Source organism: Camelina sativa, chromosome 14 (genome assembly GCF_030686135.1).
Source record: "Camelina sativa cultivar CO46 ecotype springtype chromosome 14, ASM3068613v1".
Lineage (NCBI taxonomy): Eukaryota > Viridiplantae > Streptophyta > Magnoliopsida > Brassicales > Brassicaceae > Camelina > Camelina sativa.
In genome coordinates this window covers 15,758,015-15,785,998 of record NC_141893.1, presented here as the reverse complement: position 1 = coordinate 15,785,998, position 27,984 = coordinate 15,758,015, and the positions used below count along the sequence as shown (strand labels likewise).

At 36.4% G+C, this 27,984-nt stretch overlaps 4 protein-coding genes and 1 pseudogene across 6 annotated transcripts; 3 read left to right on the top strand and 2 right to left on the bottom strand.

Moving 5' to 3' along the window:
• Positions 1-729: 729 nt before the first annotated feature.
• Positions 730-2,185, top strand: LOC104741782 (acyl-CoA-binding protein). Its single transcript, XM_010462699.3, has 4 exons — positions 730-927; positions 1,502-1,619; positions 1,762-1,824; positions 1,970-2,185. Exons 1-4 carry the CDS (start codon positions 916-918, stop codon positions 2,044-2,046), a joined length of 270 nt encoding a protein of 89 aa, XP_010461001.1. The 5' UTR covers positions 730-915; the 3' UTR covers positions 2,047-2,185.
• A 1,985-nt stretch (positions 2,186-4,170) lies between these two features.
• Positions 4,171-10,855, top strand: LOC104743708 (formin-like protein 14). 2 transcript variants are annotated; one of them, XM_087486559.1, is made up of 18 exons: positions 4,171-4,383; positions 4,684-4,806; positions 4,930-5,633; positions 5,729-5,950; positions 6,142-7,622; positions 7,813-7,933; positions 8,246-8,317; positions 8,517-8,615; positions 8,809-8,850; positions 8,928-9,008; positions 9,091-9,141; positions 9,223-9,304; positions 9,384-9,478; positions 9,616-9,687; positions 9,793-9,909; positions 10,048-10,116; positions 10,215-10,281; positions 10,379-10,855. In XM_087486559.1, the coding sequence occupies exons 2-18, from the start codon at positions 4,734-4,736 to the stop codon at positions 10,561-10,563; spliced, it is 3,633 nt and encodes a 1,210-aa protein (XP_087342685.1). In that variant the 5' UTR covers positions 4,171-4,383; positions 4,684-4,733; the 3' UTR covers positions 10,564-10,855. The 2 variants fall into 2 exon arrangements, 1 of the variants encoding a protein (XP_087342685.1); XR_015580946.1 differs by having other exon boundaries at positions 4,199-4,383; positions 8,524-8,615.
• On the bottom strand, positions 10,769-14,392 carry LOC104757544 (protein LUTEIN DEFICIENT 5, chloroplastic). The gene is made up of 15 exons (XM_010462698.3): positions 13,917-14,392; positions 13,521-13,737; positions 13,352-13,423; positions 13,143-13,253; positions 12,884-13,075; positions 12,626-12,787; positions 12,455-12,550; positions 12,262-12,363; positions 12,140-12,172; positions 11,978-12,058; positions 11,815-11,897; positions 11,569-11,700; positions 11,437-11,497; positions 11,286-11,351; positions 10,769-11,141 (listed from the first exon to the last, which is right to left on the bottom strand). The coding sequence occupies exons 1-15, from the start codon at positions 14,147-14,149 to the stop codon at positions 10,995-10,997; spliced, it is 1,788 nt and encodes a 595-aa protein (XP_010461000.1). The 5' UTR covers positions 14,150-14,392; the 3' UTR covers positions 10,769-10,994.
• Positions 14,393-14,510: 118 nt separating this feature from the next.
• Positions 14,511-16,070, top strand: LOC104741779 (pentatricopeptide repeat-containing protein At1g31790 pseudogene; annotated as a pseudogene). The gene has a single exon (XR_015580947.1). The product of XR_015580947.1 is annotated as a pentatricopeptide repeat-containing protein At1g31790 pseudogene (transcript).
• On the bottom strand, positions 16,020-19,837 carry LOC104741780 (conserved oligomeric Golgi complex subunit 6). The gene is made up of 9 exons (XM_010462697.3): positions 19,134-19,837; positions 18,934-19,041; positions 18,756-18,823; positions 18,047-18,170; positions 17,801-17,947; positions 17,329-17,583; positions 16,962-17,246; positions 16,735-16,869; positions 16,020-16,645 (listed from the first exon to the last, which is right to left on the bottom strand). The coding sequence occupies exons 1-9, from the start codon at positions 19,554-19,556 to the stop codon at positions 16,148-16,150; spliced, it is 2,043 nt and encodes a 680-aa protein (XP_010460999.2). The 5' UTR covers positions 19,557-19,837; the 3' UTR covers positions 16,020-16,147.
• Between the last annotated feature and the right edge of the window lie 8,147 nt (positions 19,838-27,984).

Below are 27,984 nucleotides of genomic sequence, written 5' to 3'. Positions count from 1 at the left end.
CTACATTTTGAATGGCGGAGCCAGTAATTGGTTGAATTTTTAGGAAAAAAAAAATCAAATTGACCCTCGCAAAATAGCACAATTGACTCATATATAAAAATTTAACAACATAATTGATCCTTTAAAAAAAAATTGACCCTGATAAACTGATTTCCTAACTCCGCCACTCCATTTGGCTCGGTTCAAGTTCCAGGTCCAGCTTCTCAACCAATCTACTTTGAGCAGCAAACTGGTTATGGTGGAAATGGGTTGCTACGATTCTTATAATCTGCCACGATTCATGTAACACAGTAGAGTTTATCTAGTAGGTGTTTTGGCTTGATTTATTATGGCTACGTTTCTGAATTTCTAAAGTTGGAAGAAAAACTTAGTAAACAAAAAGTTATTATTGTAAATTATTTCGAATAGAATTTGCAAAAAAAGAAAAAAAGAAAAAAAAAAAAAAAAGAAAGAAAGAAGAGGATATGCCTTTAGCATTGGAGAAGGAACATGTTCGATGGGAAAAGAATAAACAGAACATCAGTTGTACGGTTGTACCAACATTGATGGGAATAACAAACCAGTCAACGGGGGTGCCTGAATCCACGTGTACAGTGTATACCTCTAATTGTTAAAGTGGTAATTGTTAAAATGAGATTTATTTCATTTAAAACCAGTTAAGGGAGATTTATTTCATTTAACAATTACCACTTTAACAATTACACAACGGGGGTGCCTGAAACCAGTTAAGGGAGATTTATTTCATTTAAAGAAAAATAATAAAATATATCTACTAGTTATGGGCCTGGAGGGTGGAGAGGGTATCCTCCCATCCCATATATATCTCACGCGTCGTCCTCGTCTTCTCCGTCTTATTATAACGCTGATTTTAATTCTCCTACCTATCTCCTCAACTTCATACGTCTATTATTCATCATGGGTTTGAAGGTACGTTCAGATCCATTTTACCAAACCGATCTCGGTTTTTGGGTTTTATACTCGGCGATCTAGTTTTGTTTTGTCTTTCTCCTGCTTGATGATTCTGGATTCTTCGATTGAGATTTTTTTTTTTTTTTGTTTGAAGTGTTTAGTGTAGGATTATGTTCCCAGATTATGTTGTTAGGATTATGTTCCTTTATTTCGTGATTCTTTGTATTCGGTTCACTATTAGAAAGAGGAGAAAGAGTTAGGGAATGATAAATTAAAAAGCTTATCAATTGCAAAATTGAAGGTTGTGTGGTCAAGTGTGATCACTTTATGGAATTAGGATATTCAGTTTTACTGAATCAAGCTTTTGATCTGTATGATTTTTTCCAAGTTCTGTTCTTATAACTGTTAGAGGGTATTAAAGATTTGAATCTGTTGTTTATAGTGTTGAGTTTAGTTTGATTTGAAGTCTCTTTTGCACTTTGTTGTATCATCCCAGTGAGTAGTAGTAATATGTTTATAGTATCCCAACGGCGTTTTATGCGATTAAGATTCTTTCTCCTGATATTGTTGATTTTTATATATATATCTGCAGGAGGATTTCGAGGAGCACGCTGTGAAAGTGAAGAAACTCACCACTCTTCCATCTAACGAAGACTTGCTCATCCTCTACGGACTCTACAAGCAAGCCACTGTCGGGCCAGTGGACACCAGTTAATATCTCTCTTTTTTTTTTTTTTTTTTTTTTTTTTTTTTTTTTAAATTCTCCCCTTAAGAAGCTTCATCATGATCAGATCCTGCGGTTTGATTTGCTATGTTATTAACAGTATCTTTTCTTTTCGATTTGATTCAAAGGTCGTCCTGGAATGTTCAGCATGAAGGAAAGAGCCAAGTGGGATGCTTGGAAGGCCGTTGAAGGTAAGACTTCAAATGATTAAACTTCTTTAAAAGCTCACTTGATATTGAATTTGCTTGATTCTTGTCTCAAGTTCTCTAACGTATATTTTCGGAAACCGAGTTTGACACCTGTCGTTGTCTTTGGGTTTTTTGTTTATGATGCCAGCGAAATCAACGGAAGATGCCATGGGTGACTATATCACGAAGGTCAAGCAACTCATGGAAGCATCTGCTTCAACCTGATGAACTAACATATGTGTGTGATTCATCAAATCTGTCTTTCTGCTTTTATTTTTATCTTAAAGCTTTCAATAACATAGCATAAGACTTGTTCTTGTTCTCTCGTGTTTTTATCATTATAAATCTCTCTACTTTTGTGTGACCTTCGTCTTCATCTCTTAAAAATGCTTGTTAGTGGTCTTAACGAAGAATCACGATGCAAATTAAAACCATAGGTTATGGTGTTTGGTCCGTCCGTGATATGAGCTTGTTGAATTGAAGATGAAGCTTATCTAAGTACATATAGGCTATATAGTCCATCACATTCAATAGAAAACTTTTTTTTTTTTTTTTAAGTTCAATCTGGAGTATATAAGACAAAAGCTGGAAAAAGGAACGTGGCAGAATTGTTCAAATTGTATGTGGTTTATAATTGAAGGTAAAAGCGTTTTGTTTTGAAGTGTCCGAATTACAAATTTGAGGGCTATAATTTGGTAGATGAGAAAAATCAATAATTTTTATTAACTAGAAGATCATAGTTAGTGATTATTTATTGGTTGTAGATAAAACCTCTTATGTGGAACTTTGTAAAAAATTGATTGTACATTATACATAACCTTAATTGTTGAGAAATTTAAGAATTGTGCCATCTACAGTAGCAAACTTTTGTGTTAGATATATTGTTCAATCTATGTAAAAAACTACACAATCAAAGCTCAAAGCCGTTGTTACCAAAATCATGACGAAAATAGAAGATTAAAGCCGATGTTATATTTATAAATTATCTCATGCATTACAATGTTAAAATTATGAGAAGCAAACGTATTTTATTTACAGTAAATAAAAAAATTCAAATGTAATTTATTAATTTTTTTTAACGATTGTTTACCATTAAAATGAATTAAGAATGATTACAAAGTTACTAGAAGATATCCCGCGCTATAAAATAAGGGGCAACATTTTTTCCAAAAAATAATAACAATTTTTATTATTATACTTTTTTTAATAATTATTTTGATTGAGATAATATTTACTTTTAATATGGCAATTGTTTGGTAAATATACATATATATTTTGAATACTAATTATTTTTAAATTGTTTGGTGTATGTATCTTACAGTTTTATATTGTTGTATTTGCATCATTATTTTGTGAAATATTTTAAAATAGTAATTATAATATTGTTGTGAGCAAAAAACATTATTAATTTATTAACTGGATATATTTTAATTTTATCAACCCGTCAATGTGGAACATTAAAACACAATTTTCTTTTCATAGATTGAACAATATATCTTCGTTTTAAAAAATTCAAATCACACCATATGCAGAAAACAAAAATTACATATTTATTAATCAGAAATATTAATATGATTTGAATTTTTTTTTGTAAATGAAATAAAAGAAAGATGATAGAAAAATCATAATTTAAAATTTTAACAAAATGTTCCAACCGTAGTTATTAAAAATAATGATCTTGTATATTTAGATATAAAATCTTAGTTTTTTTAAATTCTGATTGGTTTACAATTTTTTTAAAAATTAATTAGTAATTTTCGTCTATAATTAGATTGGAGAGACAATAATTTTTTTTTGGAAACTAAAAATTATTTAAAATTTTTTGTTAATTTAATATTAAAATTATATTTTTATTCTTATTGAAAATTTAAACATTTGACCTGGACAATGTAATTTTTTACATTTTATAAGATTAGTTTAATATTTGTACTTCTCAATTAATATAGTAGAATTTTCTTTATTATACCATTATATTGCTAATATATTCTATATTATCTTGAAAACCAAATGTTGTTTATTGAACGTAAATAACAATTGTAAAAAATGCATGAACAAACTTGGCATATACATTCAGATAATATTTTTTATTATGCGATGTGCTATTTAGTAATTTTCAAATTCTTATTAGAATTTATTAATATCACAATATAAATATCAGAATCAGAAAACCAAAAAAAAAAAAAAAATAACATTAGTAAAAATATATACATTATGGTATTATTATAATTGTAATTCCACAAAAATTTATTAGAAAAACTTAACAAATTTTAATTTGAATATTATTCGATTGAGCACTAGTTTTTAGTAGTTTAATAATAAAATGAAAGAACTGGGATTTTTTTTTAAAATAAACCGAAAAAGCGATTCGTCTGGTTATGTTGTCGGTTCCCCTTTAAACAATTTTCTCTATTTTTTCAAAATTTGAAAAAAAAAACAAACGTTCCCCGATTTTCATCCTTTGTGTTCTCCACCGGAGCCTTTCCGCCGCAATTCCGCCGCCTTCGCCGCTTCAGCTGCATCGGTTTATGCAAAATTTCCCTCTACTCTTCTTATTCTAATAAGGTAACTCATCGTTATCATCATCTTCATCTTCTGCTCTTATAAACCCTAATTTCGAGGGGTTTCTGTGAAGTCGCAGTGTTCGCATATCCTCAAAAACCATCCGTATTCGAAGCTCATGTTAGATTTACCTCCAATTTGATTGTAATTTTAGGAGATTTTGCCTATTTTTGGTTGATTCGATTAGCTTTTGACTTTGTTAAACCATTTGTGAGACTTTGTTTTTGTTTTCGATGGTGATTTGATTTGGTTACTCGTAGCTTCGATTCGAATGGCTCATTTTTGGTTTGTTTGTTTTCTCAGGTTCTCGAGGTCATTGATCGAAGTACAATTTCATCAGCCGATTAGCCTAAATGTCTCTATTAAGTAGGTTCTTTTACAAGAGACCACCAGATGGGTTGCTTGAATTTGCTGATAGAGTTTATGGTAACTTACCATTCCTTTTCTCTAATCATGAATGAGAGAGAGCTATTTTAGTTGATTACTGTTTTTAGTTTCTTTGGATTTTTTTGCACTTCTAATTTAGTCAATCTGTGTGTGAATGTACAGTTTTTGATTCATGTTTTTGCACTGAGGTGTTGGCGGATGGGTTGTATCAGATCTTCCTGCATGAAGTCATCAACGATTTACACGAAGAGTTCCCGGAATCGTCTTTTCTAGCATTCAATTTTCGAGAAGGGGAGGAAAAGAGTGTCTTTGCTGAAACTCTATGTGAATATGATGTTACGGTTCTTGAGTACCCGAGGCAGTATGAAGGCTGCCCTTTGCTCCCTTTGTCATTGATTCAGCATTTTCTCCGTGTCTGTGAGAGTTGGCTTGCTCGTGGGAACCGTCAGGATGTGATTCTTCTTCACTGCGAAAGAGGAGGCTGGCCACTTTTGGCTTTTATTCTGGCTAGTTTTCTGATTTTCAGGAAAGTTCACAGTGGTGAGCGCAGAACTCTTGAGATTGTGCATCGAGAGGCTCCCAAGGGTCTCTTGCAGCTGCTCTCGCCGTTAAATCCGTTCCCGTCTCAACTGCGTTATCTTCAGTATGTAGCAAGGAGAAACATAAATCCTGAGTGGCCACCTCCTGAAAGAGCTCTTTCCTTGGATTGCATTATTATTCGAGCTATTCCAAACTTTGACTCTCAACATGGCTGCAGACCAATTATACGTATTTTTGGAAGAAACTATAGTAGCACAGCTGGTCTTTCCACGGAGATGGTGTATTCTATGTCCGATAAGAAAAAACCCCTTCGCCATTACCGACAGGTGGGTGTGTTTTTTATTTTTATGATTTCTTTTAAATCAGTTCTTATAAAGTATCACTCTTTTGAGTAACGTAAATCTGTACAATATGGCTGCAGGCAGAATGTGACGTTATCAAGATTGACATCCAGTGCTGGGTTCAAGGAGATGTTGTACTGGAGTGTGTGCATATGGATTTAGATCCAGAACGAGAGGTTATGATGTTTCGTGTGATGTTCAATACTGCATTTATCAGGTCCAACATACTAATGTTGAACTCTGACAACTTGGATATTCTTTGGGAGGCCAAGGATCATTACCCAAAAGGATTTCGAGCAGAGGTGTGTACCTTTTTATCCATCTCTTTTAATTTTATATGATAGTAATTTAGTTGGATATGAGAAAATATGGGTGCAGAAAGTAGAAACAAAAAAACAAAAAATTTCTAACCTTAGATGGCTGGATAAAGATAGTCCATACTCATCCTAAGCTGTACATGTGCTTGTCATGACTCCATTCTTTATGCATTCAGGTCTTGTTTGGAGAAGTTGAGAACGCTGCGCCTCAGAAAGTTCCAACCCCGATAGTAAATGGTGATGAGACTGGTGGATTGCCCATTGAAGCCTTTTCTAGAGTTCAAGAACTTTTTAGCGGTGTGGATTTGGCTGAGAATGGAGATGATGCTGCGTTGTGGTTGCTGAAACAACTTGCTGCCATAAATGATGCGAAAGAGTTTACAAGATTTCGGCAAAAAGGGAGTTTTTATTTCAATTCTCCTGATTCCGAGGAGGAGACAAACACATCTAGTGCTGCTGATAGTTCAGATGAAGGTTTTGATGCCATTCAGAGACCTCACATTCGTATACCTTTTGATAATGATGAGACATACGACATTCCTTTATCTATTGCTCCTGAATCTTCAGAGGAATCTCATGAGTACTCTCGTCACCAGCAGCAAGAAGTTCCAGTGAAAGACAGTGTCCACCCTTTAACTGTTCCCTCAGATCCACCGTCTTCCGTTGATCATGTCACACTTCTACCTCCACCTCCACCGCCGCCTCCTCCTCCTTCTTTTACGAGCACAGCCTCATTTTCACCCCAACCCCCACCGCCACCCCCTCCGCCACCACTTCCTTTCACTAGTTTCAGCAATATAGATACCTTGACAACATTACGTCAGCCTATCAACAAAACCCCTCCACCACCACCTCCTCCTCCGCCACCTTCTTCTAAAATCATCCCTCCACCCTCAGCTCAACCACCACCTCCTCCTCCTCCCCCGCCACCTCCTTTTAGAAGCATTCCTCCACCCTCATCTCAACCACCACCGCCGCCACCTTCGTTTGGGAGCACGGGAAATAAATTTCAGGCCCAACCACCTCCACCTCCACCTCCTCCTCCAGTTCAAGCAACTCCTGCTGTTAAATATGCACCGCCACCACCACCACCACCTCCTCCAATTCAAGCAACTCCTGCTGTTAAATATGCACCGCCACCGCCACCACCACCTCCTCCCCCTAAGGCTAATATTTCAAATGCCCCTAAGCCACCACCTCCTCCGCCACTTCCTCCTTCATCTATAAAGTTGGGTGCTCCCCCTCCCCCTCCACCACCACCACTATCCAAGACCCCCGCTCCGCCTCCACCTCCGCCACCACCACTATCGAAGACCTCTGCTCCGCCTCCACCTCCACCACCACCACTATCCAAGACTCCTGCTCCGCCTCCACCACCTCTATCCAAGACCCCTGCTCCTCCTCCTCCACCAGGGCTGGGTCGTGGTACAGGTAGTGGCCCACCACCACTGGGTGCAAAAGGTTCAACTGCACCACCACCACCTCCTTCTGCAGGAAGGGGCAGAGCTTCTTCAGGACTTGGAAGAGGCCGAGGCGTGAGTGTTCCTATTGCTGTACCTAAGAAAACCGTGCTAAAACCTTTGCATTGGTCTAAGGTTACTCGGCCAGCAAAAGGTAGTTTGTGGGCTGATACTCAGAAACAAGAAAATCAACAACGGTGGGTTCCTCTTCTGTTTTTCCGTCTTGTTTATGTTTTAATTTGACATTCATGGTCTCTGAATAATTTAATTGATGGATGAAACAAAAGTCAACCGTCGTTCCAGTTCTGTCTTGCAGTTTTGATTGTCTCCCATCACTGCTATTTTTCTTTGAACTAATACGATGAATTTTACGAATCTTCATGACAGGGCCCCTGAAATAGATATATCAGAGCTCGAGAGTCTGTTTTCTGCAGTTTCAGATACCACTGCTAAGAAAAACACAGGTCGCCGGGGTTCTAGTATCAGCAAACCCGAGAAAGTTCAACTTGTAAGGCATCTCAATTTCACCTCTGTATACATATAACATTTATTATATGTAAATGACATTTTATAAACCAAAAATTAAGAGTGGATCAATTAAACAGGTATCACCTACAGCTATATAGTGTGTAATAACCAGATAATTATATGATGATCTAAGGTTAACTTTGGCTACGAGAAAAAGTTGACAAATGATAGATATTGCAAATGTCACTTATTCCCGCAAATGGGTACTCTATAACTAATACAAATGATTACGATTCGTGCCTCTTAGTTTCCTTATCTTTCATTTCTAACCTTTTTTTATTTGTTTGTATAGGTTGACCTGCGAAGAGCAAATAACTGTGAAATAATGCTTACGAAAATAAAGATTCCTCTACCAGATATGCTTGTAAGTTTTTGCTTTCAGTCTTTTCTGCTCATCATTTTGGCGTTGTAACAATAATGAAAGGTGGTTGTCATAAACATACATGTTTTGTTCTTTAGTGCTTACATATCTTTATCTAACATTTTGTATAGTTTCATCTCTTTTCAATGAATGTTTACAAGATTTCTAATATTGAAAATTTCAAATAATTTTCTTATCTTAGAGTGCAGTTCTAGCCTTAGATTCATCAGCTCTGGACATCGACCAAGTTGAAAATCTCATCAAATTTTGCCCGACCAAGGAGGAAATGGAAATGTTAAGGGTAATTTCAAATTTTTTATTGTCATATTTCTTTCTATAGCCTTCTTTCTTTCCCTTATGAAAGTTTAGTTAACGATATTTCATAAACAATAAGCTTAATAAAAAAAATTAAACCAAAGAAAGATCATGTTAATTTTTTTTTCTTTCCACACTTCCTTATTTCCTGAAGCTAAATCATGTTGTTCTTGTTTCAGAATTATACTGGTGACAAGGAAATGCTCGGAAAGTGTGAACAGGTTTGTCCAGTTCTTAAAGCGTTGGATGATACTTGTATACATCTGTGCTCTGACTCTTAACCTTGCATATGTACCAGTTTTTCATGGAACTAATGAAGGTTCCACGTATTGAAGCTAAGTTACGAGTGTTTGGCTTTAAGATTACCTTTGCTTCTCAGGTAGAAAAGTGAAACTCTCTGAATTTGGTCGATCCTGTCTTAAGACATATTGTAATCGATGTTGTTTTTTGGTTCTTTTCAGGTTGATGAGTTGAAAAGCTGCCTAAATATAATAAACGCTGCTACTAAAGAGGTATAGTGGAGGGTGAGATCGTCTAAGTCATGGCAATATATATCTCCATCTTGGTAATTAAGTTTCATTATCATGTACCAGGTGAAGGAGTCTGCAAAGTTGCGTCAAATTATGCAAACAATTTTAACACTGGGAAATGCTCTAAATCAGGGAACTGCGAGAGGTATCATGTTTTACTATTGATTTCCAGTTTCATGATTTTTCTTAAAGTATGTTGGTGATGTAGTGCCTTTGTGTTACAGGATCTGCTGTGGGGTTCAAACTGGACAGTCTTCTTAAATTATCTGATACTCGTGCTAGAAATAACAAAATGACTTTGATGCATTACTTATGCAAGGTATAAATAGCCTCACTTGATTTTCTAGTCTCAGTATTTTCAGAGCATGCTAGAAGTGCATCATACTGTTAATGCAGTTATTTGCCTAATGCTGTGTGAAGATGAAATTTATACCTTATTTCCTTTTTACTGTTTAGCTTGTTGGTGAAAAAATGCCAGAACTGCTGGATTTTGCTAATGACCTTGTTCACTTAGAAGCGGCATCGAAGGTATGCTTGTTATTTAGCTTGCTTCATTTCTTGTGCTAGATGCTAGAGCTTGCAATATGAGCTTCCGCCTTCTCACTTTCCCTTTGTTCGTTCTGCACATTGCAGATTGAATTGAAAACGTTGGCTGAAGAAATGCAAGCAGCGACTAAAGGCCTTGAAAAGGTTGAGCAAGAACTCATGGCTTCAGAAAATGATGGTGCCATTTCTTTGGGCTTCCGGAAGGTGAGCTACACAGTGAAAATGTGTTCTTAGTTTTCTCATATGGGTATCAGGAATGTGCATCTTAGTTAATTCATTGGCAAATGATAAGAACCACAAAATGTTCGTAGCTGTTTCAGATGAGATTACTTTATGTTTCAGGTCTTGAAGGATTTTCTTGATACCGCTGATGAGGAAGTGAAGACGCTTGCTTCGCTATATTCAGAAGTGGTGAGTTATAACAACTCCTCAGTTATTTTACCCTTCTGGGACAAGCAATTCGAACTCATCTTCCAATACTAATATTTGCTATATGTTGTAATTCACAGGGAAGAAATGCAGATTCTTTGTCTCACTACTTCGGTGAGGATCCAGCTAGATGTCCTTTTGAGCAAGGTACATGCACAAATCTCTTCTTCTAGATTGTCTAAAGCCATTCTGGGACAAGTGCATCTCTATTCATTTCTAATCCGACCATTGTTCCCATCTGCAGTGACCAAGATTCTGACTCTTTTCATGAAGACGTTCATCAAATCTCGAGAGGAGAATGAAAAACAAGCCGAGGCTGATAAGAAGAAACTGGAGAAAGAAGCAATAAAGGATAAGTCAGCAACAAAGAAAGATGGCGCTGATAACGATAACGATCTTATCCAGCAGATCCATAGACATAGAACATGAAACAAACATTGGTCTTTAACTGAAGACCCGAAGATTTCGGATCGCTAAAAGCTTTTCTTTATAGGAGTCAATGTTGCACATACGGAACGAGAGACGAAGTAGTCAATTTCGATGATGTTAGATGGAAGTGGTTTTTTTTATCTCTGATCACTTCATTGATGTAAAAATCAGAGGTTCGTGTTTATGTCTTAGAAACTATTTGAACTTTTGTAGAACCCAAAAGTTATATTATCATCACTGTGCAGAGAAAAACATTTTTCTTTTCCAAAGAATAATAAATGTTTACTTTTTACTTGTCTGCACAACATAGTGCAGAGAAATAATCAGAAGCATTGGTCAATTCTAACAAATTCTACATTTGTTGTTCTAGCACAAGATTTTTGCTTCTTCAGTTGAGCTTGCTTTGTTTTCAGTTTTGCAAAGATGAAGACTTAAGACAGAGCAGAGGACACTTCATCTCGGGAAGCATCCATTGGAAGTATTGGTACAGATGGTATGTCGAGAGGTTTTGTCCTCCTTGTCACTGTCAATTTCAACCCTTCTGTTGTATGTATTGTAGCTCCTGTAGTCATTTTCACCTGTCCATCCACAAAACGAATTTCGAGAAACGAACTAATCATTAGTGATATTTCAGTTTGAGTTTCAAGTTTTATCTTAGCTCAGTTTTAAAAATATTTCTGTTGTTTTGAGATTGAACAGAAGGAGTTTGCTGATGACTATACCGGAGGAGCCCCTGGTGCAGTCTGAAAGTTAAATCTTCGAATAAGCATTGCGATTGCTACCACATTCTACAAACAGAGATTTCTGTCACTACAGGAACATCTGAAGCAGGTACTCATATGTAACAAGTATTGATGTCAATTAAGTCTTTACCTCATACGAAGCAAACATATCGCCTATACATTTCCGCGGTCCTCCACCAAAAGGTAAGTAACTGGAGAAGAAAAGTTCTTGATATAATCAAAATTATAATCAAATGAGAAGTGACAAGCAAAAGGCTATTACCTGAAGTTTTGGTTTGTCTCATTTGGGTTTGGTCCATCTAGAGGCCATCTCTCGGGATTAAACTTCTCCGCGTCATCCCAATGAAGAGGACTTCGATGTAGATTCCAAACCGAGATAAAGAAATCCTCTCCCCTGGTTGGTTATTCAAACACAATATTTTATCATAACTCATAAACTGCATTCTAGAAGGCAAGCTAATTGCCAAAACGCAGACAAACGAAAACCACAATATTGAAGTTCCCTGACCTTTTTATGGGATACTGTCCAAGCATATCGTTCTCTAGAGACCGACGAATCAGTACTGGTGGTTGTGGATATAGTCTTAATGACTGCACATCATTTAAAATAAAAAAGGTAAAACCAATGATCTTCTTTTTTGTCTCAACCAGTAAATTCAATTGCCTTTTACCTCATTCATGACTCGGGTAGTGTACTTCAGCTTCTTCATATCTTCTATGGTTGGGAATCTATCCCCAATAACAGAATCAACCTAAAATAAAATCAAACAGTTCTTTTTTTAATATGTGAATGTTCTTCTAAGATCATTTGCAAGAGTCATGTATATCCATACCTCTTCTTGGAGTTTGGCAACTACACTAGGTTCCTGCACAAAACCAACAAAAGTTATAAAAACAATTTGGGAGAAAATCAAATCAACTGCTTTTGTTTAGGTTGATAATGTCCACTCTTTACCGTAGTTAAAAGGTAAAAGGTCCATGTTAATACTGCAGCTGATGTTTCATGTCCGGCTATAAGCATTGTCATTAAGTCATCACGGAGCTGCTTGCTAGAGACCTGAAAAAAAATTGGGAAGAAACACACATCATTTTAAGATCCGTTGAAGCTGATACCTATTGGATTACAAAACAACAGACTATATTATTACATCATCTCCTGAAGCCAAAAGGAAGTGAAGGATGCTAGGATCTCTTTCGTTCATATATTCCTCGTGAAACTGCAACTCCTCTTCTTCTACCATTCTCTGTAAAAGACAACAAACGTAATGAGGATCCAAAGAGCATATGAACAATTTTTGGACTTTAACTCCGAGTTATACCTTGCATGTTGCGATCAATTCATCAAGAGTGTCATTGATCAACTTGAGGGAAGAAGCAACTTTCCTCTGACGAGGTGATATATCTTTCCAAATCGGTAAGTCCCAAACAGGAATAGGTGAAACACTTCTGTCCTCAGCTTCTCTTAGAACAGTGTAAACTGCCTAACAAAAGAGAACACAAAAAGCTTTTCATCCTAACAAACACACAGAAAGGTAAATAAAACAAGTACTGAAAAGCAAATGTAAGCATGAGAGAACCTCGATGACACCGGTATCATTAGTTAGGGAGTCAAAGTCGTAATTGAAAACGGCCTTGCCGATAATATCAAGTGTCAAACGAGAGAAGAGTGATTCCATCTCTACTTCTTCCCCTTTTGATGCAGCAGCATCAAGCTTCTGACAAAGTCTATCTGAAGCTTCTCCAAATAAGCTAATCATAGCTGCTACGTACTATAAAATGAAAACAGTGATTTATATAACTTATTAAGAGAATCATACTTTATGACAAATTGGTTACCTTTAGATGCAATGCAGGAACAATGGCACGCCTTCTTCTACGCCATATCTCCCCATCAGCTGGTATGAGTCCTTTTCCCATCACAAAATCTAGAATTTCAGCTAATATCCCCTAAGATTTACAAGTAGATTTACAAGTATAAGGTAAAGCACGAAACTCTAGACCATATTCATCGGTATTAATTATTGGTGCTGCTACTGGTTACATACCTTGGAGTAAGCTTTAGCGTTGTCCTTCAATATATGCTTAGCAATAGAAGGATCCGAGACGATCAAGAACGACTACCAATATGGATTCACACATATCATCAGCCAATACTTAAAAAAAAAAACCCTTTTAGTTAAACGAATCAGAAGAAAAACAAGAAAAAAAACAAACCTTTGGCCCAAAGGTCAACCTGAAAATACCACCATAAGTAAGGAAAAGCTCATACAAAGGGATGAAGAAAGCCTCATTACGAACCGCCTGAATCGAGCCTTTGGCCTCTGGAATCTTGGGGTAGTCTTGGTCAGAGCCAGTCCAATCAAAGAAGAAATCAAGAACATTGTTTGGAACTCCAAGCTTTGATAAACCATTCTTCACTGTAGATGGAAAACTTTGTACAAACACAAACAAACCCACAAGAAACCATATATGTCAAAATCACATCAGAGAGATTACAGAACCAATGCATCATTAGGACAATCATGGATGATTCCTGAACCAAACTCAAATCTCTAATCCATGATTCTTGTTTTTTTTCAATTCAGAGAGAAAGAGTTTGGTTTATTTCACCTAGATTTTTGAACAGTGAAAGCTCCAGAAGCAATCCTAGCAGATAACTCAGCACGACGCTTCTCTTCTTGAAGCTTATCGATGCTTTTACCACCATTAGGAACTGAACTCTCCTCAGAAGGATCTCTTCCATTAGAACCCGAAGAAGAGACAACTACAAAGTTCGATCTCCGAGAGTACGTTACTGGTTTAACGGTGATTGGATTATACGATAGAGGAAACGCCATAGCCATAAACACCTCAAATCACACAGAACTCAAAACCATGAAAACAAAATTCGAAATTTTCTGTGTGTGAAGTTTGAGAAGAAGAAGAAGAAGAAGTGACACGTGTACATTTTACTAACGTATACGCATTATCTCTTTATTAAGAGCTGTACTATTGTTAGTTAGTCTCTAACTACAGAGATTTTATTTTGATTAGTTTCCTTAAACATGTCGTCAACACAGTAATAATAAGACCACACGCACCTGCGAACCACAAAAAGACGACAACAAACAAATTTTATATCTCAAATCGAGCCGGTTCCGCTACAAACTAAACCGGACCTAACATTATTTGAGATTGAACCGAATCGGCTTGGCTTTTGTATCGCTTTGTACTGTTCTTCATCGTCTTCTTCTTCTACAAATGTAAAATTCTTCTAGTCTCTTTAATTTCGAATAACAAAATCGGAAACAAAATTGTAAAGAGCTGCTCTTCTCAGTTCCTCTGAGATTTGTTGAAAACCATCGATTTCTCGATTGCAAATACAAAATCTTCAAACTTTTTTAAAAGTTCTCTGAAGCTCTAAAGCTCTTTTTTTTTTTTTTTTTTTTTTTTTTTTTCTGTTGTTTCACAAATATGAGGACTTTGGAATTAGCATTACCGCCATCTCCACCATCTCTGATTCCTTCTTTCAACTACAACAACTCCGCCGCACGAACCTTAGGGAACGACGTCAGAACCAACTTCGATGTACAGCTTCTGCTAAGGAAACCCAAACGCCAGAAATCAGAGCCAGTCGTGGTTATACAACAACCACCCCAGATTCAGACGCAAAAGTCAACTCCACGTTGCTCAACTTCTGATATTCTTAGACTAATGGATTCGCTTTCTCTACCTGGAAACGAAGACCTTTACTCTTGTCTTGCCAAAGAATCAGCCAGAGAAAACGATCGACGTGGAGCTTACGAGCTGCAAGTGCATATCATGAAGTCTAGTATAAGACCCACGACCACTTTTGTCAATCGTCTTCTTCTGATGCATGTGTCTTGTGGGCGTTTGGATATTACACGCCAGATGTTCGATAAAATGCCTCGCAGAGATTTTCATTCCTGGGCAATTGTTTTCCTCGGTTGTATTGAAACGGGTGATTACGAAGACGCTGCTTTGCTCTTTGTTTCCATGTTGAAACATTCCAAGAATGGTGCTTTCAAGATTCCGTCTTGGATTATGGGTTGTGTTTTGAAAGCGTGTGCTATGAGCAGAGACTTGGCGTTAGGGAAGCAGGTTCACGGGTTGTGTCAGAAGCTAGGGTTTATAGACGACGAAGATTCGTATCTCTCTGGTTCTTTGATACGTTTCTACGGAGAGTTCAGGTGTTTGGAAGACGCTAATCTTGTGCTACGTCAGCTCTCCAGTGCTAACACCGTTGTTTGGGCAGCCAAGGTTACTAATGATTACAGAGAAGGGGAGTTTCAAGAAGTAATCCGTGATTTCATTGAAATGGGTAAGCATGGGGTCAAGAAGAACGTCTCAGTGTTCTCGAATGTTCTAAAAGCATGCACGTGGGTGGGTGACGGTGGGAGAAGCGGGCCACAGGTGCATGCGAATGCTATAAAGCTCGGGTTTGAGTCTGATTGTTTGATCCAATGTCGGTTAATTGAGATGTATGGCAAGTATGGGAAAGTGAAAGAGGCAGAACAGGTGTTCAAGAGTAGGAAAGATGAGACGAGTGATAGTTGCTGGAACGCTATGGTCGCGTGTTATATGCAGAATGGGTTTTACATTGAAGCCATTAAGCTTCTCCATCAGATGAAAGCCACTGGTATCAAATCACATGACATGCTTTTGAACGAAACCCACTTTTAGATATAACAAACTATAGATAAGAGAAAATGATGAACCTGATATGTAAATATCTATATATATAACAGAGAATTTAGACAAAAAGATTAATCAATTGTTTGGTTTGGTTTACAAGTATTGATTTCGTAAGATGAATGAAAAAAAAGAAGAAGCGTACATATTCATATACCAAGAATGGTTCGGATTTGATCTGGTGGATGTCGGGCGAGAGATTTCGGATCTGGATATCCATTTTGTTGATCTGTTACAGCTTGGTATATAACTTCGTAAGCTTCAGCTAAAGTTTTAGCGACTCTGACGCAAGCTTCAGACCTGAGTTTAGGGACTTGTATCTGCTCAAACTCAGGAAGAGAGCCTTCGCTTCCCAATACGAGGCCAAAGAATGCCTTGAGGCATTCGGATAGCATCGCGGGTGACGTGTCTTGTCGTTCAGACAAGGGAAGTTCAGATGTGGAAGAGCGGAAGATTTGCATTTTGTCTGAAAGACCGCATTTTTGGAGTAGTGTGTCAACTTCATTCTGGACAAGGAGGTTTATGTGGTTTTCGATCATTGATCCGATGTTGGTTACGTATTGTGACGCAACATCGTGTCTTAGCAATGGTTGTTGGATCGCGCATAGACAGTTGATGAGGAAAATTTTAGAGGGTGTTTCGTTGTTCTGCAAAAAAGAAGAAATGAAACTTAGGAACATCTTCTCGGGTTAAGAACATTGATGTACAGTAACGGTTTTGTATAGGCGAATGATACCTGTGGAGGGGATGGGCTGCTAGAGAGTAGAGCATCGACTGAGGTTAACTGGCTTGAGTCGGTACTTGTTCTGCTTCTTCTGGGTAGATGGCCACTCTTCTTCGATTTATGCGCCTCTGCAGCTTGCTCGCACATCTGCAGGATTTGAGAATGTTGAGAAATTTGCTTCAATTAATATCATTATCATGGACAAGATATTCTATAAGTTTGCTTCTTCTTTCATTTACCTTGATGATTGGGTCAAGCAGTGCAGAGAGGACGGGATCAAAAGCTGGTTTTTCTCCTGAAGCAGAAACCATCATGCTGTTGTAATTCTCGATTATCTCAAGAGTTAGAGAAACTCCTTCTCGGACAGCTGGAGGAGGAGAGAGATCAACAGCTACAGGTGGAGGGTATCGTAGAAGTTTCTCCCCTCGGGTTTTAAGAATGTCAAAGAAGGTTTTCTGTGCAGCATCCTTCACCATCCCGATTGTATTACAAAGAGCAGTGTCTCTCCCAAGTAAATCTGAGATCTGCAAGGCGAGAAAGAAACCAATGATGAAACCAGTAGAGCGATAAAGGTCAAAATTTCTCAGAGGTTAAATAGAAACTCACAGTGTAGCTGTAGAACTCCATTGTGTTGGTGAGTTTATAAGAAATAATAAGACTTGGTTGTGACTGCAGAACTTGTTCGACTCTCACTTTAAATGGGCGGCAAACTCCTTCAAAAATTCTATCCAGGACAAATGTAAAATTTGATTCTGCTGCCTTTAGGGCATCATTCTCAGAGGTATTCTTTGCAGTTGATTTATGGTCAGCTGCGTCTATATCAAATAACGCATGAACCAATTCTCTTTCTGATGCCAAAGCCTGCAGCAAAAACAACATCACATTAGGAAAGAAAAAACAACTACACGATATTTAGTCTAATGTCTATGATTGTCCAGTACTCAATTTACACACTTGATCTGACAGTTACTAATATACTATATCTATTGTTGAGTTTAGCAAAGAAACTACCATTCTGATATCAGTAGCATGAGTATAAAACGAGGGGATCATAGGAGAAGAAATTGTTGTCACAAACCTGATGTAGCCACCCAAGCATGTCTCCCACGTATCGTAATGGGTCATGAGCATGAACTTCAATGGGTCTGGGCATTCCTCCAGGTCCTCCACGTGTAAGAGCGCTAATAAACCTTCTAAATAACGCATTGTGCCTAAGATTTCCTACCTGTATGATTTGACATAGTTCATAAGGAGATCAGGCTTATAAACTCCATATCATAATAGTTCAACATAGACTAGACTTCAGTGAGGTCAAAAGACTAACCTCCTCTGCACAATATTTGAAGAGCACAGGTCTTTCTTTGAGACAGCGAACAGCGGTCCTCAGAAGCTCACTCACCTCTGGGTTATCTGTATCACCCAGTTTCCTACACTCAGCCTGAACCCACCTAGAAGATCAAGGTTTCTTTAGTTATATTTCATATCTCGAATATCTATATAAGCTCACAGCAAAAACAAATAAGACTCAGTAGTTTCGACTTGGCAAGGCTGGTCCTGGGTTTTCTTGTTGCCCCTAGGCGGATTTAGAAAAGGTATACCTACTTCCAAAATAAATCATCGTTCTATATATCATGAAAACAGTTTCCATTCACCCAATGCAAGTTTCAATTTTTTTTTTTGGATCTAAAATATACCAAACTATTATGATCCTCTAGTTATATATTTTGACAAAATGTTTCTGTATGGATAAACTAATATATTTCTTCCCAAGATACATACGTAATGCATAACCCTAGCACGACCTAGACAGCCAAAAGCAAACTAACAAGTGTAAAAAAACAATGTGGAGAAGTTCGAAACACCAAACTATTTAAGCCCCAAATTCCGCAATGAGGAATTCATGCTAAATCCAAACACTAAATTTCTGGGATATGTAAAGAGACATTGTGGACAAGTTCAGGGTACACCAAACTAGCAATGCTAAATCCAAACACTAAGTTTCTACTTTTTTTTAGAAAGAAACAGATACGTACCTGCAAAGGCGCTCATATGCTCCTTCTTGATACACAGCCATCATATCCATCAGTTCCAAGCCAGCACGCTGCATCCACAAACGTCCCATACACTCAACAATACTAACAACAACGATCCAGTTTGCACTAAAACTAAATACATTTTGCGAAACCACAGTGAAAATATGGCAAATCTCACCTGATGATTCGTCCTGAGAAGTAATTTGCAATTGGAATGAATCTCCTGAACATGTGACAACGCTTGGAAGAAATTCTCATTCAATTCATCTTCTCTAAGCGCTTTGATCTGTCAACATTGCATCAAACAATCAACACTCAATCTCACATTACAGAGATCTAATCACCATCAAGTTAATGATTTGCTAAGAGCTCACTCACCTCTTCATTCGAAAGCTGGTAATCACGAAGAAAACAGTTAACGATCTCTTGCCTCTGAGTAGTAACCTCAAGCTCTTGCTTAAGCCTCTCAGTAGTGCTAATGATATCGCTAGTGGTAGCGGCCGAGCTACTCAGCGCCGCCGCGATCTTATCGCAACAATCAGCTAAAGCATTCACTTCCTCCTCCACACGATCCAATGCGATCTGAGTCGAATCAGCCGCACTTAGGAACTCGCTGTTGATCTGAAGCGCTCGTTTCTCGATCGTCGATCTGAGGTTCCGCCGTGCGTGAGCACTGTTCTCGTCGTAGAAAGAGGATAAAGCGTTAAGCGACGCCACCAGATCCGGACTATCCGTACGACATTCCAATACCTTCTTCAACTTCCGAGAAAGTCCCGGTGCTAATCCCACCGTCGAAGCCATTGTTACTCTGCTTCGTTCGGGTTTCTTCTTCTACAAACGATCTTCAAGCATTCTTCTTCTTCTTCTTCTTCGATCTCTGGTGATCTTCCTCCTGCAGAACGGTCGGATCTGAAATGATTCTACGGGTCGAAAACTCAGAAATTTAGGCCCAATGTTTTGGTATATGGGCCTCTTATAATGGCCCATCAAAGATAACATCATACCATATTTTTTGTATTTTTGATATTTCATTTTGTGGCACCAAACCTTGTTTAGGAATATTAGAAAAAATATTTCGGTGTAAGAATAATTGTACGTAAGCGTTCATTTGTTATATAAAATATTAAAATGTTCAATATACAAAATTGTTTGTTTGTGTCAAAACTTTATTCTTAAACTTTATGCCTATCTCGATATTGCGAATCCAAAGCAAGCATATGGCAATGATGTGATTTTACAATTTATGCTGTCACATAATTATTCCGAAATGATGCCAAATCGTGACTCCACTACAACTACTCGGCAAACATTAACTTTGGCTCCAAATCTTAATTCTATGAAGTTCAATGCAAACTTATCTTTTTAGTAATTTCTAATGCTAAATTACAAATTTTCTAATTTGACAAAAAAAATTCTGAACTCGTGATTCGGACTAAAAAATCCAAATTGTTTTCACGGATGTAAATAGCATGCATGCGAGTCAAAAAGACATATTGGTTTCAACTCTTCAACATAAAATCGAGTGTCTACTATTTTCAAGCAAAATCATGATTCTAGAACCAAACTATCATGTGTGTTATAACTTAGTTGGAGTCTATCGGTTCGTATATATCTTATACTCAAATCATTTGTTATCAGTAGACAAAGCTCATTACTACACTAAAATGAACCCTACTAAATATGGGCATAAGTATTAAGTACCATGCATAACCAAGTTTCTCGTTAACAAAAAAAATAAATGAACCTATTAATTTCACTTAGCTATAAAATACTATATCATGGCTTGAATACTTAAAGATTAACCATCATCTACCTATAAATAAGCATTACGTTAGATCAAATCAAATCCTCATTAATTAATTTTTGTTAACAATGGACGGTGCAAAGATAATTAAGGATTGTGTAAGAGTGCAAAGAATAATTAATCGAAAAAGGGAAAAAAAACAATGGTGGACGAGTTGTGCTAGCTACATCACAAGATGATGATTATTAAGACAAATAATGATTAGGGCTAGTAATATTCCCAAGTGGGTTTACGGGCCCGACCAGGATGGTCTAATATCCATCCTCGAAGAAAACACACGCCTTTGTCTACTAGTTTATATGACTAATTTAGGCATTTAAATATCAAAAAGAATTTATGCCAGACTAAAGTATGTTTTGCATAATTCATGACATCGATGTCTTCATTTGGTTGCCGAAAAACATTAAAGAAGTTAGATGTCAGAAAATAATAATAATTCAAGTTCTATATATAGATCGATTTGAATTAAGATTTTGAATAACAAAACAATCTAGTAATAGTAAAAAAAAAAAAAACAAAGAAATATATAATTTCATAGTGTGTATTTATCTACCGGGACAGTGAGTTAATGCTATCTCAGTTCTCATGAGTATTTTTCAACGTCATTGATGAGCATATATTACTTCATAGATTTCAGAAAACCGTAGATATTTGAATTGGTTTTCTTTATTTTGTTTTCTTGTTAGATAGTTTTGGAACCAATGTATGTCGCATTCATTGTCACGAAAAGGATCGATCACTGTGTAAATATTGGTTTCTATGATAATTCATAAGCATGCGTAATCTTGTTCGAAGCTATATGACTAAGGTTCTGAAGGCTGATGACTTGTAATTAATAGTTTAATACCAGTACCATCATGCATATCTTGGGATTAAATTGGTTTGTCTAGTTGGAAATTGAATTACAGTTCGATAGAATCCGCGGAAACGAGAAAAACTAATTCATATTCTCTACGTTTCATAATATATGATGTTTTAGAGTAGTATTTTTGTTTTATAATATAAGATATTTTCAAATTTTTATGCAATTTTTATATTAGTTTATATTTTAAATCATGCAGTATTGTTTATGATTGGTTAAACTTTTTAAAAGTAGTCATTTTTTAATCTGTATATTTTTAGCTAAAACATCTTATATTTTGAAATAGAGAAAGTAGTAATTTAGTGGATTTTTTTTAGTGATTAAAAAGAGAAATTTAGAGAACAAAATTCAAATTTTCTTTTGTTGCAATTTTAGTCATGGTTAATTAACTACGTTTATATATCAACTAATCATCATCGGTTTTGACGATTAGTCAAACTCTTGGTTTGAGATCTTCATGTAATTGAAAAACCTATATATGAATCTTGTTATATAAAGTTAGGTTTTGAAAGTTAGCCATTAACAAAATTTTGACATGTGTCAAGTTATCAATCTTAGATTTTGACATGTGTAATATTTAATAGGAGCAATTTGATTACAACAAAAATAAAATGTTTTGTTTTAAAAAATATTGATAATATAAAAAGATAATTATCAAACATTACAGAATTTATAAAAAAAAATTTAAAATAATTATGAGGAGATTATATATATATATATATATATATCTCATAAAATTCGAAATTATAATATTATTTACTTATTTTGAATTTTAAGTTACTAATTCTACAAAAAAAAATAGAAAAGGGATTACGGAAAATATGCAGTTAATAATTAATTCTAAATTTTGTAAATACTCACTTCTATATAAACATAGATCGTCTTATATATAAATAATTTATTTAAAAACACTGCTTTCAACTTTTTATAATTGGAAAAAAAAATTTAATGGGAAGGTAATTTTTTTTTTTTTAACCAAAATTTTCTCCTACTTTCTCTTTTTTCAGTTAGGAATAGGTAAGATTAATATGTTGACCAAAAAAAGATTAATATATGCGTCTTCTTTTCCTAATACTGTATTTTAAAATTTATTGTAGTATTTTTAGAATGTTTTATTTAATTTATATTTTCATCTTTGAATTATTTGAGATTCATATATTACCGTGTTTATAATTTTCAAACTGTTTCTTTACTTATGTCAAATTAATTTTCTTCTAAAACATTGATTGGTTGGTCATAAACCTTTCTTTCTTTTGCAAACATAATTGTTACCATTATTCATTCAATCTCAAAGGGAGATAACAAGTAAAAGCTCATCAACCTAATGGATAGATAAAATAGGCTAATCAAACAAAAGCTTACAACAAACATAGATAGATATATTGGAAAAACATAAATCGTTGTTGATAGATTCATAGGAGCTCAAATATTGTGACACCAAAAAAATTGATTTGGCCACATATGTCACCAAGATGCACATATTTTTTCGGTCAAGGGTCATGAGAGAACTTCATGATGGATGACCTTCTTGGAAGTGATTGTCGGAACTGTGCGAGTGAGGATAAAACACAGGAAAAGATCATTTGTTGATTTGTAGGGTCGGTAAACAAATTTTTAAAGCCTCCCAGACATAACAAGCCGGCCATCGAATATGGGTGGGTCCACGGGCCGGGAATAGATGTAAGACCCACTTAGGAAGGTGGCGGTTGAGGCGTTACAGAGACAGAGGCTACATCGTGGTGTGTCAAAGACACTTCCACGAGTACATTGGAAAATTTAGCATTAGTTACTATCAAAAGATTTTGTGACATTTGAAAAAGGTTTTTACTTTCATTGGTTGTCGGAGCAAGCCATTTTGAGATAGCAAAAAGATGTGAACACCTCTACACAGGAGGAGGGCAGAGCCGAGGATCTTTCTAGGATGGAAAAGGTTGGACACAAGGTTATCTTCCCAAGAGAGGAAGGTGGAGGAGGTTGGACGCAAGGTTATTTTCCCAAGGGAGGAAAGCGGAGTCAAGGTTCTCTCCATGGTGTAGGAGTTTGGACGCAAGGTTTTCTCTATAAGGGATGAGGGCGGGGCCAAGGTTTTCTCCATGGTGGTCATGCATTATTGTGATAATACATCATGAATTAGATATTATGTTTTTTGAGCCAACAATTTTAGTAATTAAAAAACTATGAAGAAGTGAAAGTAAAATAGTTGGCTTAATGTGTTCATATAGACGTTTTCTAGGTGGTGATAAAGAATATATTTGTAGTATAGAATATTTTTAGGTGTAAAAAATACACTTTTAATAGTAACATACACAAAAAAATTTGTAAATGATATAAATCAGTATATTATAACAAAAATAAAATTTATAAATAACGTATAATAAAATTTTGTCATATTTTTGTTAAATTAAAGTAAATTTATAATACTTTAAACCCGCACATCCGATAGGTACTTATTTAGTATTATATAAATTGAAGTGATAAAGTTTTACTAAAAAAATCCTAGTTGCAAACCGGACATAAATTTTTTCATATATATTAATTATTAACATGTGTGTGTGCATCGCACTTCCACAAATGATATGATATGTTAAGATGGTCAACCTCACAATGATATCAAAAAATTGTATCAATACTTTGCTCCACTCACAAAAAGAGAATTGTTTGGGTAACTAATTAACTAGTAATCATTGAACACGTATTTTATAGTAATGACTTTTTTTACTATAGTTGTATTACCCGCCGTTTTTTTATTCGTGGGGTTTATATTCGATTTCTAAATGTGCACCATGAGTATTGATATTATTCGACCGAACGTTGTTTTTGTTTTTAATCAGGTTTGATTAGGTTTTTCTAAAATCTAATTTCTTAGTTAAATGTAGTATTATTCTTCAAAGTTTTATTGTTTTGTTTATTTGGTCAGTTGGTCTAAGTGTCGTACTTGTCTAAGTGTTGTACTGCTCTGACCGCTTCCTCAAACCAATCCCAAATCGTAATTAGGTGTTTAGTGTGGTTTGCAATTTTGTTGGGCCGTCGATTAGGGAGCCTTATTGGTTGATTCATGTCCTGATTTGGGATTGGTTTGAGGAAGCGGTCAGAGCAGCCAACTATGTGAGGGATTCTGATTACAAGTAAAAATGATGTTGCCGGATCTTTGATCAACAGTTGTTTTGAAGAATAATTGCCACTGTGGTTTGCTTGTTCCTATCTCAGTTTTTGTTGCTGGTCTTGTGCGTAATTTTGTTACTAAGCCGCAGGTGTGGAATGGCTGAGGATCCATCCAGCTATTGCCTTTCTCCCAGTCCTTGTCTCTTTGTTTCAGCCTATGGCGCTCGGTTCCTTTCTTAGCAGAAGGTTTGTGTTTAGTGTTTGGTTGGTGGTAGTCCTCAAAGATTCCAGTCATTGCTTTTACTTGGTGTTCTTGGTGGATGTTAACTTCCTGGTCATTCGTCGGTCTTGTTCTTGAGATTGATGTTTCGTGAGAAGTTTTCCCTTGCTCCTTGTACTTCTTGCCTTCATGATCTGCTTAGATATGATTGCTTTTTGAAGGATTCTAGCTAGATGTAATGGAATGCATCAGTCGTCGTCGTCGCATTTGGGAGTATGTTTTGAGTCTCTATGATCTCCTATGAGTACTCTTTACTTGTCGGGTTCTGATATCCTTGGTTCTCGAGAGATTGGCTCTCTTCATGATAGGAGGAGGTAGTTGTTATTACGGGTTGGCCGTGGGCAGTCGTGATAAAGCACATGCGCAAGTGTTTCAAAAGAAGAAGTTTCTCTGTTATCTTGGTGCTACCATCTATAAGGTTTTGCCTAGTTATCTTTGCGTGTAGTGTAAGGAGTCGTCCTTCTTCGATTTGGTTTGATATTTCTGTTTTGTATTTCTAGTTCAATCTATGTTTTTATCCGGCTTAGTTTCCGCGGAATGTTCTCTTCTTCCGGCATCGACTCTGGAGACTTTTAGTTGTCCGCCGGCCTTAGTTTCCCTCTTTTGGGCAGCATGTAATCCTACATTGGTTCCAAAACAAGTTTTTAATAAAATTCTAGATAACAAAAAAAAAAGGTCTAAATGTCGTACAATGTTTTAATTATTAAAATACGCATCTAAGTGAAAGAAAAAGTAAACTATTTAGCTGCTATATATTATTTTGTTGAAAGGTTAAATATATTAATTAAGAAAAAATTAACATTAGAAATATAAAAATGATCATTTTACAAAAGAAATATAAATAGTAAAAAGGTACCTTGACACAAAGAGTGGAAATAAATTATTTAACTAAAAACAATCGAATAAAATCAGCAAAGGAACCAAAAGGTCTACTAGTGATTTGACCATATACATGAATGTAATCTCCTTTATTCGAGAGTACTTTAGAAAAAATTTAGAGAAAAGAGGTTTAATACACAATTAAAAACTATGATAATTCAGTAACCTTTATTGAAATATAAATAAACGATTTTTAAAATAGGAAAATAAGAATCCAACATTGATCACACAGCCACACTGATTAAAAAAATACAATTGAAATAATGTAAACTGAAAATATTAATCAAAAACACTTACAATAATAGTATTTTGGTTAACTCATTTGGTCTTATACATATTTGAGATACTTCTAATCAGATTAACTCTTGAAGTTTTCACGCTCCTTAATACTATTTGAGCCTAGGTTTTAGTGGACGTATAAATCATAGTATTTACGTGTCATGAATAGAATGTACGCGGGGCTTATCAAAGAAAAGATTACGTCTGGTGCTTACCAAGGCATAAGGATTGAGGTTGAAACTTATATTTTTCTAACAATTTAAGTCACAAAAACTCTTTCAGGCACTAACATCAAAGTCTCTACTCAGCAAACTTTCTTCGACGCTGGTGTGACTCCTGCTCACCAATGTTGGGATCTCTTGTCTCCCTACTTTATTCTAGTTAATCTTTCCTTTGTTTATTTAAGCTTTTCCCTATTTTTAGTTTTGTTACAAACCCTTCTGGCTTCCTTAGATCCCGGTAAATTTTCAATAGACAGTGACAAAGGGCGACGGTGGTGTCCGATTAACCCCTCATCTTTTCTCTGATTGCTTCAGCCGGTTTAACAGATCCACGAATATCCGACATGCACAACCTCCGATTGGGATTTCGTTTCACCCCTCGAAATCCTCTATTGAGGCACCAAGTTTAGCAGGCGAGCTCCTCTCTGGACCACTAGCTACTCTTTATCCGGTGGAGACGTTGGAGGCACACGACGTTCCCTTTTCCATGTCAAGAACCCATCCTTCCAAATTTGAATTATCGGTGTGGATACTCGATCCAGCCCCTTACAACAACTCTGGCTTGCTTATGGTGAAGGCTTGTTCACCGGAGATGCTCAGTCTCTTGCAAATCTATTCATCCTCTCCGTACAGCCGCCGCTCGCCCAATCCCGCTAGGTCAACCACCAAGAGCTTCGGTCTTCCTTTGGTGGGCCTTTCCCTTATGTTCGGCCCATTAACCTTTCAGCAAGCTAAGCCCACGAGCACAAAACCCAGGTCAAATTTTTTTGAATATTTTCTAAGTTCTCTTCCATTGTCTCTTCGTTATCTTGGTGGTAAGGACATAAATCTCCTTCTACATCGTATATCGACAGCTTTGATGTGGGTCCATGAATGTCAATTACAATCCCTGGTACAAAGCAACCCGTTGCTTATCAATCTTCATCTCCGCGTTTGGCTATTGGGAATTCTGCCTTTGTTTTCAAACAACACCAATAGAGGGAGGAATATCGGCATTATGACTCCGCCTCTACGGAGCGGTGGTTACCAAAAATTTCCTCAACCCCCTGTTTCCATAACCCGTGATCTCTGAGCCTAAGCGTGTACAATCTACCATCTTCAGGGATATCTTCCACACAATGGTTGGTCCAGCTCTAAACCTCTCTAAGCCCAAGTACGGAAATTTATTTCTCTTGTTGACGCCCAATTTTAGCCAATGGTGTGGTCAAGTTTACGAACTCTGTGGATTCCATTTGAGTAGTAAAACATCATTGTTGTTGTGGCGTTTCTCTCATTCTTTGAGAACCTTGGTTATAGTATCCCTTTCGGCTTTGACCCATGAATCCTATTGCTTGATGTTCTTTGGTAATTGGATACTGTTTCCAATTTGTCCGAGTTTAGTCTACGGCTTTGGTTTGATCAAGGTCAAGCTCTACTCAAGGGCAAATCTACCAACCATCTTTAAGCCCAGAGCTCCACAAACCTCGCTCGGAAACTTGTCAAGCTACCACTTCGTGTAGGCTTCCTCAAACCGGAAAGAAGTTCAGCTTTGACCCCTTTATTAACACCAACTAGTCTGATGACAGTGACAATCTCCTCATTCGTTGGCTTGTCCATGGAAGAGCTATCGACAATCTTGATCTCATATGTACCAAAACTCCTTCAAGAATTTGGCTCAAAGCTCTCAAGAACCTATTGCCGATTAATCCTATTTTTTCTTTGTTTCTATATTGTTTTGGCATTGGAGAATGCCTTCTTATCTTGTATTGTAAGCTTTGTTGTAAGAATCATGCCTTTTGATTAATGAATGCAAGTGGTTTGAC